At 37.9% G+C, this 16,205-nt stretch overlaps 1 protein-coding gene across 2 annotated transcripts in view; it reads left to right on the top strand.

Moving 5' to 3' along the window:
• Positions 1 to 16,205, top strand: part of WWOX (WW domain containing oxidoreductase) — a 510,213-nt gene that overhangs the window by 358,434 nt on the left and 135,574 nt on the right. The window contains exon 9 of one of the 2 annotated variants that reach the window (XM_035543240.2): positions 10,572 to 10,703. The exons of the other annotated variant lie outside the window; for it this stretch is intronic. Coding sequence (XP_035399133.2) covers positions 10,572 to 10,586 — 15 coding nt within the window. The 3' untranslated portion in view covers positions 10,587 to 10,703. Of the gene's footprint in view, positions 1 to 10,571; positions 10,704 to 16,205 lie in introns of those variants that run through there. 2 annotated transcript variants of the gene reach the window in all.

Below are 16,205 nucleotides of genomic sequence, written 5' to 3'. Positions count from 1 at the left end.
ACAGATTCTGCAGGACTGGTACAACATGGTTTACTTGCACCACCCAACCCCAGCTGTATTTTCTTCCCATCCTGCTTTTAAAAACAAAAGTAATTATCCAAAAAAAAGAAAGAAATGGACAACAACAAAAAACACAACCTTACGGTACCTGAACACAGCCCTGGGTGTAAATGATGCTGTGTTGCTTCCCCTTGCTCACAGGACTGTGTCCTGCTACTTTCTTTGCCAACACAGAACTTGGATTCTTGTAAAATGTTTTGAATCTGAGCCAGGGACAAACTTTTTTTTTTGCTTCTTTCCCTAGCTTGTTTTTATTTGTTTTAAAATCCTTTGAAAGTACAGTTTCAGACTGGGACATTGACGTGCTCTTAGCTGGGCCACTATGACTGTTGGAGGGACTGCTACAAGAAGAGCATTTTGTTTTGTTTTCTTGAAGAGCTGAAAAATTTAAGAGCAGGAAGAGAAGGCGGAGGGAAAGGGGAGGATGAACATAAATGTTTGAGACATAAATTATGGCAGCCGCAGGGCTGTGATGACTTTTGTGTCCAATTTCCAAGCAGGTTTCTATGGTCCTGCCCTTTGTGAGTTGTGTGCCTTCAAGTGTAGTTCCCTTTACAGCACAATATCTGTACCTTTCATCACCTTTCACACTGAGCCTGCATTGAGTGTGTGGGGAATATATGTTGGTGCATGTGTTTTCCTGGCTATCGCAAGGCTTATGCTTCAGACTACTTTTCATGCAAGTCCTAGTTTTAAGAGATCAGGGGGATGTGTTTGAAATGGAGTCAGTAGTCAGACTCGGATGAAATAACGTAATGACTGTAGGTATGTGCATTCCAGTTTGTTTTACACTAAAGCTCCAGTCAGGAATTGACAAGAGAATGCTTATCACTCTGGCCTCTGGTATTATACAATATATGTGCCTACAAATGCATTTTTGTCCTCTGCGTACACAGATTTACATAAAATATTCTTTGTATTTGTGTTTCATTAAACCCAGAAGTTTAATAGCAATGTCTCTGGACCTCTGCTTCTGCCTGCCATTTCCTTCTGCCTTCAGAATCTTCTTGCTTTGAAGTAAATAACGGATTTTGCTACAGATGTCTTAGTGCTATAGAGAGCTGTTAAAGTAATTGTACCTACTTCCAAAATGTATGAAAAATGAGAAATCCTGAGAAAAGGTTTTGACATCTTCTGAAAAGATAATAACAGTGTAGGCTAACAGGGAGAAAGCTGTACACTTTACTTCCAGTTTGATCATTTACTTTATACCTGTGCATTACTGTTTCTTTAATGTTCACATATAAAATTCAGTTAAATGTTGCTCCTAAGAGCTGCAGGCAAGCTCCTCTGAAAATACCAAGATAATGAACTTGAACCTGAGCTTTCTCCATCAAAGAAATCATTATAGACAATGTGTTTTAGCTTTTGGCTTTATTCAGTTTAAATTCACATTTTCTTTTCCATGAGAAGAAGAAAGTGCATCTTTAAGAGGAGGTGTTTGTTAAATCAATATATACCTGTTGGTATTGCTAGGAATTGCCTTTCTGCTTTCAAATTGCTGTACAAAATGCCTGAGTAGGCATAATGTCAAGAATGGAAATAATCAAAGCGTATTTAAGACTCACTTAAAAAAATCCATTTAAAAAGTAGGAATGTGTTTTTCAGGCATTTTAGGACCATAAATTGAAACACAAGTATTTAAATTATTTTTCAAAGCTATTCAAAACTGTAGTGTATTTGCATAGCCATTGAGTGAACTTTTTTTGTCCTCAGCATTTAAGTTTTCTAGCAGTTCTGTATTTTAGGAGACTCCAGTGCCCCATAAAAAGCAAATACTCAAATTTTCAGTTTCTAGGTACTGAATATTTTCCCTTCTGCTGGCTTTGTTTTTATAACTGTGATTTCTCTCCCTTTTTCTTTTCAAAATAAAGTGAGAAACTAAAGAAATGAATGGAAGATTTTTGGAAAAGGCCATTAAACAAGCTCTCTAAAATTTGGTAGATAGTCAAACGTTAAAATAAATATACTGTCAGTGTTAGAAAGGAGGTGAGCTGGGGCCCAAGGAGCTTGGCTACACAGAGCCTACATTTTGCTAGCAAAACTTAACTAAAGTACTGCCAGCTAATTTCATTAGCAAGAGTATTCAGAAGGTAAACATCTCCAGGAAGAATAATGAAACTACTTCAAACTCTACCAGTAAATAACTACAGGGGGCTCTCAGAGGCCATTTACAAGTGCTGAGGCTCCAAGTTTTGTCTTTCCTGTGGGGAAATTTCCTAAAGAATTTTTTTATTTTATTATTTTTATTATATTATTATTGCTCCAGAATCATGAAGTATCCTGCAATTGCTGATCTTCCTAAAATAACATATTGAAGCGGTGGTCTAAGTGTGATTGATGTAAAAGATCAAGAGTGGCTTTGGGGGGGGGGCAGGGGAAGAGAGTTTTAAAACAGAAGTTTTATATATTTAGACTTGGATGCACTTGTGGCATGTTTTTGTTGTGTTTATTAAGTTTAGAATAAATACAATGAACCCATCAAGAGCCACAGAGACTGCTGTCAAGAATTAAAAATGATGGAACAAAAAGGCAGCGCTACTAACTCATCTCATACATCCCGGGGTGCCTAACGCTGCATTCACCTCCTGCAGAACACCCCAGGGAAACCTTCTGCTGCTGCCTCTCAGACAGAGTCTGGTCCTAGGCTGCTCAGCAGACAAAAGCGACATTTGTGGCCGTTCTAGCAAAACGGGATCACAAAAGGCAGGCAAGCACCTTTGGTTTTCAAAACTAAGCTAGTTTCTACTCGCACATGGCCTATTAATGCTCCAAGCGATTAATGTCACCTCTATGTTGTTTGTATTGATCCTCAGCTTGCTCATTCTCTCATGCCTTGTTCGGTGCCAAGTTGCAGGCTAGGCTTTCATCGTCTTGACTCGGTCAAAAAGGAGACAGAACGTTTACCAGAGCACAGTAATTTGGACAATGGGGAGTTATTAGTAGTGATAAACTACTGTCCTGTGGTGTGCACCTCTTATCCTCACCACTTCTCCTTGGGGACATAAACATGTTGGTAGATATCTATCATGACTGCTTATTAAGAGGAAATCCGATTGTGAACATCGAATCAGTCTTAAAGGCCTGCAATGTGTGTCAGTCAGAAGCACCGAGGTGGTATTTGGATCGAAGTCTACTCGGACTGGGATACAGGGAGGCTAGGAGCCTTGTCCCATCCAAACTTGAAATAGTGTGCAAAGGGGGAGGCCTGACCTTGGCCTGTAGCTCACAATGGCAGATGATTTCTCAGGAAATGAGGTATGCAGATCTCCATTATTGTTCATGGGCATCAGAATAAGCAATAAAATCCTTTCCTGATGTCTCAAATGCTGGTAGTTTGACTCAGGTTCATCAAGGGGGAGGAGGGGGGAAACGATACGAACAAACCCATGATTCCTCCAGAACGGGTGGTTTTGCCACAACAATCTGAAGTGTTTTTTTTAAGGCAATCAAGTTTACAAAACTGTGCATTAAATTGACCAAGGTATTTATATGTTTCAGTAAAACCAAAGAATGTATATCTTAATTAATGTACAGTCATAGTATTATATTAAAAGCCTTTGATGCATTTTTTCAGTTTCAAGAGCTGTATTATACAAACGTTAATGTTGGATCTATGCTTGTGGTGCTCCAAAAAACATCAGATTCATTTCTGTACAGCTCTACTTAGAGGAATAGAGTTCAAAAGGGACTGATTTTTAGTGGATCTCTAAATACAGTATTCCTATTCCTTGTTGCACACATGGCTGCAGCTCTCAAGAAAAAGACAAATGCCTGTGCTCCCCCCTCACCACCCCCCCCCCCCCCCCCCCCCCCCCCCAAAAAAAAAAAGGAAAGAAAAAGACAGCAGGATAAGATAGGAGCAGTTTTGCATAGAGTTTGCTATAGGATGGCCTTCTACAGTTTATTGTTCATCTTAGCACAAACAAGCCATCTCTGCTCTCAAAATTAATAGCTTTTTATGCTCTCGTATCCATTCTTTTAGCAGCACTGCTTTTGTAGCTTTTTGTAGCTCTTCTGTGTCTTAGAGATCCACTCCTATAATCTCTGTAGCCTCTAATATTATATAAAAACTCATGACTAGTGAGTTTTGGGTTTTTCCGTTGCTTCCAAGAGTAGTATGATTCTAAAAGGATGAAGAGCAAATAGAAAAGCCAGCAATCATGGATATGATGAGTTGCGTTGGTAAGGCAATATAGCCTTATTTCATTTCCAGAAGCATTCAGAATATCATCTAGCAAACGTTTGCAATGAAACTTTCAGTCTCTGATAAAATCTTACCTCTTCAGAGACATGATGTGTTTTTGTTTCTTTTTTTTTTTGTATTTCATTGGTATAATTAGCCCTACACACTTGGAGCTGCACACATCGTGGGAGATTCTCTTCCACAAATGTGAAAGAACTGTAGGTTTTTTCATTTTTATGACCAAGCTTTGGTCCTAACCTTGTATCCCTGGAAATAAATATATGTTTCAAGGGGTGGTGTTTCTTTGCTGTTACTCTTGAGGCAGTCCGGTATTTGCAGCATACCTTCATTCTGCGTGCAGACATACACCACACACACATATATATGACCTCTGATGTTTGTTTATCCTGATTTATGAGATCCCATGCGTACTATGGGGAAGAAAAATAAATATGCAAAGTGCCAGTAGACTTTTAATGGAGTTACCCAGTATTTCTTCACAGAATCTGACCTTGAAATTGCTTTTCATGCACAAGTCAAAGTATGTAAATTAAGATCTCAGAGTGACAGTTCAAAACATGTATATGTTTTGTAAAGTTCTTGCCAAAGCCATGGAAATTTCATGTTTTACAAAGGCCATTTATCAGACTCCAAAACTGTGGGTAGTAGAGTGTAGAAAAATGTCATTGCTCAAAAGCCCAGAGGGAAATTTGCTCAAAGCACTAAATTTCACTTCAGTAGGGTAAGAAGTCTGCCAAAATTTACTCATGAAAACTGTGAACACGTTGCCAGTTTAGTGTAGAGCTTCCAGCTCCTAACAAAAGCAAAGCCCAGACTGCTATCTAAAACTATTTGATATACGTCTAATTTTCTTTAATGACATTTGCTTTTCTACTGTTCCGTGTCAGAGATGGCAAAGATGAGTAGGACAACCAACGTTTCAGAAATGAAATGAGAAACTTGTGGTGCCTCCAGCTCCTCTTTCTTGAATAGTAATAATAATAGCAAACCTCTTAAATATTTCTGTTGGCTGTATTTACGTGTCAAATTCTCCCAGAGACATTTCATCTCATCTTCTGCCTGCTCATTTCCCTGTTCTTCCATTTTCCAAGCATTGCTTCTAATGGTTTTCAGTCTCAGCTCAAGCCCCTTGCATAACATTGAGGATAGTATTTTCTGTCTACCCTTTGCCATTAATTGAAACACTAAAAAATCAGCACAATGAATTTCACTTATGTTTATGATTAGTCCCTGACTACAGCAATCATTGCATTTGGCCAAAAAACCTCTTCTGGAGGTGTTCTTGCAGATAGGTAAACAAGCAGATATACTGGGCTGGTGAACAGATGAATAGGAAATAGCTGGGTTTCCCAGTGATAAATCTATGGCAGAACGAAGAGAAAATGCAGGCAAAACATTTATGTGCTCATACAGAGGATTAGGCACACGTTATAATTAATACCACTAGAAGTAAAAGGACGTAAGGGATGTAGTGTGTGTTGATTATTTTTTTTCTGTTTATACTAGTTTCCTCTCCTTTGCAGCTGTATGGCACTGCCAACGAAAGCCCCTGAGACCAAGCTTTAGCTGCTGCTCCTCTATAACTGCATCATTACCTCACTCCAAATAAAGTCCTTTTTTTGTCAATAGAGGATGAAAATGTTATTGGATTCAGGAGCTCATAGTAGTCCTGTATGAAGCTAGGGATGAGGAAGATAGATTTATGAAATGGACCATTTCAAATGGCATTATCTTCCCACAGTGAGGTACACCTTTCATAAATCATGGGAGAGCGCTTGGAAAATAAAGCATTTGTTATTCCTGCCATAGATTGTATTTGCATCCTCCGCAATCTGGGCTTGGGGCATGGGGGGGGGGGGGGGGGTCGGATCTGCATTTGTTCTTCCCTAGTAATTAGGGCTTTCTGCATTACAATTACAGGAAAACGCAGAACAAAATTTTGGAAGAAGTCTTTACAATATGATTTTTTTAACTTAACTTTGTTTAGCTGGGGGCGGGGTGTATCCTGAGTCTGTTTTCTAGTTTGGTTACGAAGCCAGCTATTTCTTACACATGTCCAATATTGCAGGGCATTCTCTGCCTCATTATGTAGCAAGAGGTTAACTGGGAAGAGGAGTTCAAGTATAGACAATTTTTTTTTATATTTTGAAGTTGATGAGTTAGTGCTATTTTATGGGTATTTTTGCTTCTTAAACTCAAAGATCCTATTTTTACCACATTAATAAAGCTGTCTCTGATGCCTTTTGAACTCACCAACGTGTATATTGTGCTAAGGTTCTTTCTGTGTTGTCAGTATTTTTTGTGTATTTTCACAACCCAATATTGCAATAATTTCACCAGTGAGCCTGATGCCACTTGGGATAAATGCAGGTCTCTATTAAACCTACAACTAGTTTGATGTGAAAAGTCAACGTTTATTACATGGTGGTATTTGTGTGGATACTTTAAAATCATCTGTTTGCTCAGGAGAGGAAACTTTCAGGAATGTTATGAGCTAGCAACTTGTCATTATCTGTAATGAGCCAAAGAGAAAGGCCTTGATTTTTGGAAATGTATTTTGACCAGAGTTGATAGAAACAAAAGTGATGGTAGTGAAGGAAAATTGCATGTATTTAAGACTAGGAAAAAAAGAAAGTATTAATGGAATATTGAAGTGTGCATTAAATTCACGGCATTATCTAGAAATATATAAAATAATTTATAGTTTGAAAAACCCAGAACTCAAATGTTCAGATAGGTCAGACTTCATGCTTGTCTGTACTAGGTTAATTCTGCCTCCCTGTGCATCTGCGTTAAAATTCATTTCTTCTCTTTCACCTTTCCATACTTTTATACCCTGCTAAAAGTGTGCCAAATTGAAAACGAAGGGTGGATCCCCAGCAAGGCAGGAGAAGGATGTTTCTTACACTTCAATGTTTGACTTAGCTACCTGGCTTTTTGTTTTATTTTGTTTGTTTGACAAATAAATGAGGGGGACGAGTGGGTGGCTTGTGTTTTTAATATATTTCTTTCATATGTAGTTCATGTTAAAATTACAAAAGAGTGGTATTATTTTATTAATTTGTAATTCAGGGAAGATCAAATGAGATATATTGTCTCCTTATAGATATTACCATTCTTTTCTCTCTTGGATGAGCTTACAAAAGCTGTTATTAAGGCAAGTGCATAGATGAGAGAAGCCTATCCCTGCCAACGTGAAGCTCAGAGCTTCCTCTGCAGTAGAAACTGAGGGAGCAAGTCAAGGTCAAACTCACTATTTATTCCTGAAATTTCTGCAGACACTGTTTTTTAGATGTAATGAGCCCTGCTTGGATCCGGTTTGAAAAGATAACGAAAGCTTGGAACTTTCAAGTTTGGAGGCTCCAGTTACACATGTAGGTATCTGAATCCTGGATCTGAAGGCTTGGCATTTGAGATGTTGATTTTCCACAGGGTTTAGGAGAACTTGTCCCTGTGATAGTGAAAATGTATTTTGCTGAGGCCTGAGAAACTGCTGCCGGGAGTGTAAGCTTACCTGCTGGTGGGTGCTGCTCCAGTGGGGCTTGGGGCACTGCTCCTGTGTTCGCTTAGCCCAGAGATATGCCAGGAGCGAAAGAGAATGCATTTTATCTGCCATGCAAAAATGTGTATTAAAGCTGTAAGTGGCATACAGTCCACCAACATGCCACATCATATTTGTTTCTGAGTAAACAAGAGATCATTGTAGCTGAAAAAACACGCTCTGCCCCATATCATGGGGGAAGCTTGTACCAGGAGTGTGCTGAGTACAGACAGCAGCAGCTTCTTGTGGGAAATGATGGAATCTGTTTTCTGTAAATTTCTTAAAAGGCTTGATATATAATAATATTGGATATGTCATTATGGTAGAAGAATTGCTTTTGGACCCTAGCTGAGGTATTGAACAATAGCATACATAATGGATAAAAATGGTTTTCCTGGATAGGGAGAGACAGGTATTTTCACCCTTGTTTCAAAGTAGATATAGTATATTTATCCCCCCTCCCCCCCCCCCCCCCCCCCATCCATTCTGAGGGCAACATGTCTGGATTTTGTCTCCACACTAGGATCAGGCTTGGAATATTTTTACACTGTAGTTGAGATAAGGAATTTCCAATGTACTGTTCTACCTCAGCACCTCAATGAATGACAGATAGCAATTTTATTTGTGTTAGTAAATGGATAGCTCTGTTTTGTCTTAATGCTTCAGTGTTTTAAGTTGCTGAATAAAGTTATGTTTCATAAGGAACTGTTTTAATAGAATTGTCAGGTAGCTGCAGTGGCTCTGATTTAAATGAGTAAGCAACACCTATGGGCAAATGATCTTTCTACATACAGAAATTAATTACAATTCAGGATTGATGAACTTTTATGAGCTAGTTAATTTTTAAAAGATGTTGTGAGTGGTTTATTGAAATTAAAAGAAAGTGGCAGCTTTCTGCCCCTCCCCTCATAAAATTCTGTCCTGCATATAATATTGACCTAATTTAGTTCAAAGACACTATCTCTTCTCTAACACTAACATCATGCAAAGGCCAATTGAAGGTTTCAGTACAGGTAAACAGAAAAGCTTCTTTCTAGCCATCCATGTTGTGTTGTCGTATATCAGTACTGAAGCTCTAAGCTCCTGCTCTGTCCTTTGTCCTTGATTGCCCTCAAAATCATTTTTTAAACAAAGTGCAGTTTAAATTCAGCATCAGGTTACAAAATGCTCATTTATAGTGTGTTATGAATGAATATTGATTATAAAACAGTACACCATATACCACAGGATTGCAGATATTTTTATGGTGTGCATCTTTTCATGGGCCACTGCCCTCCCTAATTATGACTGCAGGACACAGCTCACTTCCTATTCAAGATGGGACCACATCGTCTTTCATTTGTGTTCAGCATACCATTCTTGTGGCAAAATGAAGTAACAGCTTATGGGAGAAGGTAATATTATGAAGGCATTTAGGTTGGTACTGTCCCAAGAATCTGGTTTTGGGTTACTTCTCAGATTTAAGTCAATTGTAAAACACCAGTTACTTTGAGCAATGCCAAGCAGAGCTCAAAATACCATCTTCAATTTACTTCTTTCGATACTACAGTTACGAGTCTTCCTTACCTCTGATGACCTTCAGAAATCCACAGACCATAACTTTTCTAAACCTCTGTTTTATGGTCATGTATGGTTATGTTTTATTTTGCAGGAACCTCTTTTTTTTTTTTTTTTTGGTCCTGAAGTGGCATTTCTTTGTCATGATACTTGCCAGTATCAGGAGATTTTGTAGAATTCCAAGCCATTTGGATCTGTGAAACCTGACATACTGAAACAGTGGTTGTGTGATGGCTGGTGAGCAATGCCAATGCTACGCTTCGGCCAGCGCAGACTGACTTCAGGAGGGAGTATTTCTGTGATGTCAAACCCCAGTAACTTCTAATCACTTTTTACTACTAACCTTTAAAATACAAGGAGCAAATTAGCCTTCTGTTAAAGAAATGGGGGGGGGGGGGGGGGGGAGGGAGTCCAGTGAAATAAGCAACCAAACTAGTTTGATAAATATGGTGTTTTCTCAAGCCTCTTAGGTTTTTACTCTTTGTTTGTGCCTGAAGCAATAAAGACAAGCATTGTCATTAGCTTCAGAACTTTAGAAGAAGAAAAAAGAGAGAGGAAAAAGTCTCCTGGCTGCATTTATTACTTCCCCTGTAGCTAAATTTCTGCATCTATTGTAGGACAGGTGCATTGAGGATTTTGAGTTCACAGCTCAGGCGAGTGGAACCCTTTTCTTTTGGAAGGTTCTGTTGAGAAAATGTTGAGTACAGCTGGACATTTGCATGAGGAATGTTAATTTTCATGCATTGATACAGAAATTTCAAGTTTCCTGGGTGAATTAGCTGCTAATGAATTTCTAAAATGTACTACCAGTGCCATGGGAAAATGTAGTCTGTGCTAAGACCAGAAAATGTAGGCTGTAATCAGATAACCTGTTGTTATAATAGAGCCAGTGTATAATATTTGCATTGCTCAGTATAGTAATAGGTCTACCCCGTATCCTACAGTCCTTGTCACTATAAATAATAATGTTGCACCTATCAACTATTTATAACAGTTTTTACTTCCTCTGTATTCTAAAGTGAAAGCCTAATTTCAGATCTAAAAGTGCAAACTATGTAAAAAGTATCCTAAAATAATGTGTTAGGCTGCTTTCACAGTCATTTCAGGGCATTGTTCTCTGGCAAAGTTCAGGTTGATTTACCTTGGAGTGGATATATAATTATGTCATTGACAAAAAACTAGCAATTAAATCATTTTTTTTCTTAGGTTACTGTTTTGTGACCAAGGACAGACTACAAGAAGTCAAAGGAAAGAACGCAGTCTGCTGTTTTTCAGAACATGGCAGGGGAAATGTGTAGTTACTTAAATACTCAGATCTTGTGGGTTTTGGTTAGGTGGTTTCACTTTAAAAAAAAAATAAATAAATAAAAAATAAAAAAAATCTCATTTTCAGTCAGTTATTGTCTTCCTGTTTGTTTCTGATTGGTGTGTATACACAGCATTTTTCTGGGATAGACAATTTAGTTTGAGTTTAAATGAGCATCTGTGTGTAAACATACATGTGCTTTTTGTTCTTCAGCTATATTGTAAATGCTTATATAAATGAATGATAGAGTGCTTGTGTGTACTTCGACAGCCTTACAGGCTGGAACCTGCATCTTTGTTGCTATTTTTATTAATGTCTATGCACTTATGACAGAATTGTTTTTTCATTTTCATGCTTTTTATTTTGTCTATATGTTTACCAGTCGATGCCTCCCACTAACTTGTGAACTCATAGGCTAGTTTCAACCAAATCTGTCTGAAGTCTCAAGACACCCCAGTTCCTCCCAAATTATAGAAAGCTGGCAGGTATGCAGAAGACACAGGCTCAAATTAGTGCTCTTGCTGCAGGAAAGGTAGGAAGAATCCAGTTTTTACATCTGCTGAGTAGCTCATGGTTGCCAGTTGGTGCGTGTGCCCTGGCCAGGCGGCTGGCAGAGGCATAGCTCCAGGCTGGCCTCAGCAAGTGCTACCTCCTGCCCTGCTGCCAGGGCACCACGTCAGTCAGGAGCACGGAGGAGCTAAGGGCACTGGGGAGGTGACTCTACAGGGGCTCCAAGGAAAGATGGAGTTATACTTGTGAGCAGTTAGGTGATCTGGGAAGGACTGGGGGCACTGCAGGTGGGATTGAGGATGTGGGGAGGGTAGCAAGGTGCTTTGGGCTGGGTAAGCAACTGCTTTGGTTACAAGGAGTAACTGTGAGAGACACAAAACACAAATTCGTTCTGATAATGAGTAAGTTCATATTCTAGTTTAGCCTAATTACTGCTTTTGACTCAGCTCAATGCATAATGTTGCATGTCATGCTGGCCTACTTTTAATTTCACAGCTGAACACATTTCTATTGTTCTAATCCCACTTTCCAAGCCTGGTTTTACTCCATCTGGAGGACATGCAAGGTGTTTGACTCTGACCTGCAGTACTAATAGTAATATCTTTGGATCACCCTTTGGGGAATATCAGTAGAACCACGGAGACCAAATCTTTCCCCCCAGGTGCTCACTATGTATGTTTTCAATAAAACATTGCCTCTGCCAGAGTGAGGACTGGTGTTCCTGGGCTGCTCCTGATTGTAAGATACCATTCAGCAAATGATGCTGTAGGCCAGTGGATCTGGTGAATGCATTAATAAAGACTGTTGTAGCTAAGAATGTGAGAAACAGATGAAGGTGTGGTAACTAATTTTGTAAGGGGAGAAACATCTTAAATGACCTAGCATTGAGTCAGATGGCTTCTTCCTGATACTGTATGATTCAAGATAATACTCTCTTCTGCTTGATACTTGATAACATGCTTTTTTTTTTTTTTTTTCCCAAATCTCACATGGTGCTGAGCTGGTTCTCAGTTTTCTAGGTGTAAGAAAAATAATCCAGTTTAGTAAAAACCCTGTAGAATTTGTTAGTTTCTTTTCCAGCCTCTTTATTTATCTTGTGATTGCTAATGGTCTTATCTAAAAACATGTTTCTAGGTATGCAAGAGTTTGTGGCATATGGCAACCTAGCAAAATATTCTTTCAACCTGGTTTAGTTTTCTTTTGTGAATCACAACATAAGGTGGTGCTCTCTCCAAAAATGGGTATCAATATTTTACAAATCATACTTCAACATTTTTTGCTTGATTATTGCCAATGGCAATACTTTCCCCCCCTTTTGTAAAAACATAATTTTGGAGATTTGTGTTTAAAAAGGAGTTTACCTTAGAGTATGGATAGGTATAACAAAGTTTGCATGCATGGTCTACCATTGGCAGCTGTAGGTCAAAATTTTAATTGGGGCATGGTAACCCTTCTCAGCTAGACATGTGCTCATTAACTAAGGGCTATTTTAAATGTGCTCCAGAGGCCTGTGCTGCAACTGCTGTGTGAAACGATGATGCCCTTTCCAAAAGTCTGTTGCTCTGTCTTCAGAATTGCCTAATGTCATATGTAGTTCATGATCTGGGAGCTGGAACAAGTAACCTTTGTGGACGTGGAATTGGTAGGTAGAAGTGTTGTGCTGTGTTTTACTTTACTGCATTTCATTATATACATCCGCTGGTGACATAGGTCCAAAAGACGATAGTAATAATTCAGCCATTTTGCTGATTTTTGGTGTTTATTCATTGTCCTAGGAAGAACAACAAAGTTAAGAATTTAATACACTGGTTATGTTGTGCCTTAAAAGAAACATGGAAAGATTTTCATAGTTAATTGCTATGGCCAGCTTCTGTGATTAAAAAAAATAAATCTGTCTTAACATTTTTTTTAATTTTGTGTTGTTTACTTCACTGAGAAGAGTACAAGAAAATACACATGCACAAATATAATCTGTATAATTTTTATCATGTATGGAAGACTAATGAAAACTATGATTGGATTTATTGAACGGGACTCTTAACATTTTTTGAAATTTACTCTTTAGTATTTTGAGAAATGTGGCATTGTATGTTTGAATTTAGAACATAATACAACAAATCCTTGACAAGAAGTAACTAGAAACAGTAGGAACCTATGCTTTTCAAGGTCTATATAAATATAGACAGAATATCTTTATATGTTATAATTGTTAGGTAGTAGCTGTAAGATTTGTGATGTCCTTAACAATTCATGACCTAGAGTTTGTGGTTTATAAATTATATGTTAGTTTCAAAGAATACCTGTTCTGTTTTTTTACCACTGGTGCATTTTTTGTGAATATATTATAACATGAATACAATATGGCAATATCTGCTAAGAAGTCATTGTTTACTAGTAATGATCTTAAAGTAACTTTTAAAACACTACAATTTTTTTCTCAGTACCATGGTTGGTGAACCTTGGTTGTAGTTTTTTACAGACATTAGTCTGTTGGCAGTGTGGGGCAACTACTTATAATTGTGGTTTTCATATCTTGAATTTATTTCCCCCAAAGCGCTTGCATCTTGAACGTGTTGTTCGCATGGATGCACTGCAAACCTATGAATTTATGAAGGCTTTTGTCTGAGAAGTGTTTTGAAGGTAAATATTTTCTCAGATTTGTAAATATTGCTTGATACTTTGATTTTGGAGCTTAATATGACTTAAGTTGTATTTTTAGTAAGAGCTGCAGAGACTGGTAGGTTTCTGCTTGTGTCCTGACTTATGGCCTGAGCCTGTGCCCCTTCCCAGCGCTGGGGAGGACATTCTTCCACGGCCAGTCCCCTGGCCTCTGGGGTCACTCCTCACATGCTGAGTGGGAGCAGCATTATGTAATCTAAAATGGGGATTCTGAAGAAAGTGAAAATTCAGGCATATGAATATTTACAGTGAGAGGGAAGGTCTCTCAAATATATGCACTTAAATTTGTAGAAGGATACAACTGCCACAGGACTCTGGCAACACAACCTTGGAGAAAACTGATAGTAATGGATTTTTTGTGTTCGTCTCCACATACGTTGACCATGCAATTTATAAAGAGCAAAGATGTCTCTAGTGAGGTCACAGGGATAAACAGTCTTCCCATGAGCAAAGACTGGTAGCAAGCCTGGTCTACAATATCATACTCATTTTCTCTGAACCTGCCATTCTGCAGAGACCATGAGTTTGTTTGTGGAGAATAGAGATGTCACAGCTCGTGGTGATGGAAGGTGGTATTTTGTTTGTGGGCCTGGATGCTGCTGCATACCTTTAATCTTGTATCTTTTTTCTTGTGAAGCCTCTGTAATTCATAACTCAATCACATTATTCAAGAATGTTTCCTTTCTCTGAAAGCTTAAGTCAAGAGATTTTCAAAAAGTTGCTTGATTTCTGTATGTGAATGTGTAGCTCATAAAAGGAGATTATTTTACAACTTCTTTAGTAATATACACCAGAAAATTAATTATAATTCGCTTAATGTTATTCTGTACCCTGTCATATATGGGTATATCATTTTAGTAATTTGGTAAAATTTCATGGTGAGGAAAGTGACTGTTGCTTCCACCTTTGATTTTGTTCTATGGTTCCAGTGGTTTATTGTCACTGTACAAGCAAATGTGATTCCAGTTCTCAAATGTCTGTCTTCAGTTTTATTTGCCGCATTTGCTCAGTCTTTCTAAGACTGAGACTAGCTGACTGAATGTTCAACCACAGTTGCTTTTTGAGGTTTTGATTCCCATTGAAATGGACCTTTTAATGTCATCTTTAATTTAATCAGATAATGTCATCAAAATAACATTTACTCTATTACTGCAAATTCACTGCATTATTAGCTAGTGTAGCTAGACAAAAAAGATGATATGAACCCCCATGGAAATATATGCTTCCAGTAAAAATGGATACAGTTCATAGAAGCTCGATATTTAATTTGCAGTTTCAAAGTACTCTCTATGGAAAGATTTTACGATTCTGAAATAATTTAAAACACATTCTGATAGAACCTATAGCACCCACCAACTTACTCTGATTTTCTAAGTTATCATTCCTTTCCATAGCTTTAAAGTTGAACAATACATTTAACTCAGTTGCAGAAATAGTCTTTTAAGCCTACCATCCTTTAAATGAGTGGGATTTGAGACTTGGGTGAATATTTGTATCTGAGCATTGAAAGTCAATTCACTTTAGCTTCTAGAACAGGGGGCATTATAATTTGATGTCATTTTATTTTCTGTCTTAAAGGGAAGTTTACACAAAGCTTGCTGGGTTGTAACATATTTAAGATAGGTCTTTGAGCTCTGCTGACAGCAGGAACTTCCATCGTTGCCAATATTCAGTCTTGTTCATTTTCATCAAGGCCTTAAGAATTATTTTTTTTCCATTTAAAATATGAATTATCCTCTTTAAAAATTCCATTAACGATGCAGAAATGTTTTGTAGAGGATGCTTTCTGTCACTCCTGACCAGGAATAATCTCTGGTATCTCAAAGAATTCCTGAACTGAGATGGGACTGTCCTGAATTTACTGGCAATTAGCAAAACCAGTGCACACAGAAGGCAGCAGCAGATCACTGTTGCTTATGAAGGAAGGAAAAATTTTTCAAGTACGCATTCAGCTACTGGTGATGTTCAAAAGGCTTCCTCATGTTATCATATGCTTGTGCAATTGTGTTGTTTAGTTTTAGTTTGCTCTGGAATACTACTAGAAATGTAAAATAGCAACAACAACCAAAAAAAAGACTTTTTTTAATTCCATCTGCAAAAGATGATTATCAATATCTACTAAAACCATGTCATAGGTTTTCATCCCATTTCTTACTATTTGAGAAAGTATCTGAATGTTGAAACTTCATAGTATTTGATCAGTACTTTTTTTCCTTTATTTTTGTTTATAATTGTCTTCATAAGTTAGTATTTTGTTGTTTGCTTGTTTGTTTTTAATTCCTGACTTCTCATCCTTTGACATACTGAATCCTGAAAATAAGTTCACTATCTTTTGCGATCTAACC

The sequence above is a fragment of the Cygnus atratus genome, chromosome 12 (assembly GCF_013377495.2).
Source record: "Cygnus atratus isolate AKBS03 ecotype Queensland, Australia chromosome 12, CAtr_DNAZoo_HiC_assembly, whole genome shotgun sequence".
Taxonomy (NCBI): Eukaryota; Metazoa; Chordata; class Aves; order Anseriformes; family Anatidae; genus Cygnus; species Cygnus atratus.
This window is presented reverse-complemented; position numbering and strand designations above follow the sequence as displayed.